The sequence below is a fragment of the Penaeus monodon genome, chromosome 21 (genome assembly GCF_015228065.2).
Source record: "Penaeus monodon isolate SGIC_2016 chromosome 21, NSTDA_Pmon_1, whole genome shotgun sequence".
NCBI lineage: Eukaryota > Metazoa > Arthropoda > Malacostraca > Decapoda > Penaeidae > Penaeus > Penaeus monodon.
Window position 1 is genome coordinate 18,321,556 of NC_051406.1, and position 1,953 is coordinate 18,323,508.

The 1,953-nt window shown below is 31.6% G+C and overlaps 1 protein-coding gene across 1 annotated transcript in view; it reads right to left on the minus strand.

The window, feature by feature from the left end:
* Positions 1-1,953, minus strand: part of LOC119586282 (DNA polymerase delta subunit 3-like) — an 11,895-nt gene that overhangs the window by 6,397 nt on the left and 3,545 nt on the right. Inside the window, exons 2-6 of the mRNA XM_037934987.1 lie at positions 1,843-1,898; positions 1,576-1,693; positions 1,169-1,332; positions 430-538; positions 53-238 (exon numbers count right to left, since the gene is read on the minus strand). Coding sequence (XP_037790915.1) covers positions 53-238; positions 430-538; positions 1,169-1,332; positions 1,576-1,693; positions 1,843-1,898 — 633 coding nt within the window. The remainder of the gene's footprint in view (positions 1-52; positions 239-429; positions 539-1,168; positions 1,333-1,575; positions 1,694-1,842; positions 1,899-1,953) is intronic.

The following is a 1,953-nucleotide window of genomic DNA, read 5'->3' on the forward strand; positions in this document are numbered from 1 at the left end:
GAAAAGAGAGAGACAAATAGAAATCAAAGAGGAAAGAGTATGCTTTGCTTACTTTTTCAGATTTGTTCTCAGCCTCCGTCGGTCCTTCCTGCTTTTCTTCTTTGACCTTTGCCTGGCGGGCAAACATGGACGCAATCTGATTCCCCTTGCCAAGTGCTTTGCTGACACCGGCTTGTTTGTTCTCGCCCTGTGATTCCTTCTTTGGGGATGTCTTGGCCTGGTTAGGTTTGTACTTACTCTGAAGAGAGGGAAATGTACTTTTAAAAAATTTTAAACAAGAAGTGAATACAATATATTACTTAAAAATGGATGTATTTTGAAATAAAATTTACGGATGTTAAAATAATTTTTAAAATTAGAAAAAAAAAAAATCATGTTTTAATTTCTTAACCTAACAAGAGTAATTATTCTCAATATCCGTGCTCATACCGGTATTTTGGCTGGTTCTGGAGGTGCCTGATAAGCATTCTGTTTCTGTAACTTTTCCAAATCTGCTGATGATCTGACCTTTGCAGCCGTGCACTCAATGCCACCATACCTGGAAATTTAATAAGGATTTTCACCTTAAAATTAATCCATACTATTTGTTCTCTTAAGTATAAATGAACATAAAGTCTAAAGGTGTGCTTATTATTCTTTTTGTTCTCCAGTTCAAAAGAAAAATTTGTAATGCTTTTTGGAAAACTATAATCTATGAGCTAAAGAAAATAAAAATATCATTCATGGCCCTGGTGGCTTTGCAAGAAATTAAAGAGTTTTTGACAACCCTTTTCAACATGCAAATCATATTCAATTAATTTAAATGCATATGCTTGACTAATTTTTCAAATCACAAAACAATCAAAAAAGTCTCAAATTTCACTAATTTGTCATAAATGAAACTCAAACACAAACTTAAATGTAAATACTATTCTTGTTTTGGAGAAAAGATGGACATTTTTCTTGGACAAAAACATCATTGTATCATGCACAAAAATTAAAATCTGCTCACAAAATCTTAACTTTAAGAATTACTTCCAAGGAAAAAATTAATTAGGATGGATAAATAAGTATCTCTATATAGTAATCACTAATGCTAAAATTATTGTAGTGGGCTTATACAAATATATAAAAAAAATGCAAGTATAAATCAATATGAAAAACAAGAAGCAACTTTCCAACAACTCACTTGTTAATACTCAAAACATTTTCTTTGACTTTATCATAATTTGCAGTGTAAAGAACACTCATGTCAGGCAGCTTGGTCTTTTGCACACTGTAGACATGTACTGATATAACATCTTTCAATTTGGACTTTGCACTTGCCAAATTCTCCTCCCTCACCAACATGATCTGTCCAAAGATAAGCAAAATAAATTGTCAAATTTCAATAAATGAAGCCAAAAAAACTCATACCTCAACCATGTTACACAAACATTACTGACTACATGGTATATCAATTAATTATCCCAATAGAAACAAATTAATTTATTACTGCAAGCAAACTGAAAAAATAAGCAGGTATCAATGCCAACATCAACTAGAAAAGATCTGTATGCAATAAACTATTATTCACTTCCAAAGAGACTAACTTACCTTATGCATATCAAGGAGACCATCTTTCCCTGCCTCTATTCCAGACACAAAATAAGTGACATTAAGATTGTCGCCTTTGTCTGAATTTCGTTGATTTGTGACAAAGTGGTAGAGCATTCTGAAAATATAGTTCATATTAAAGTAATATGCCAAAACAGCTTTTCAAAACAATACTTTTGTAAAGATTTACAGATACATATATAGAATCAATAAGCAATAGACTAAATAGTTTATATACAATACAAAAAAATATCACAGTTAACATACTGCTTAGCAACATTGCTTTGAACTCCAAGAGTCAAACTCAGCCACTTGTAGGTAACCTGTTTGAGAAAAAAATACAATGTTAGAGCCAATTTTGTCTGAAACCCAAAAACA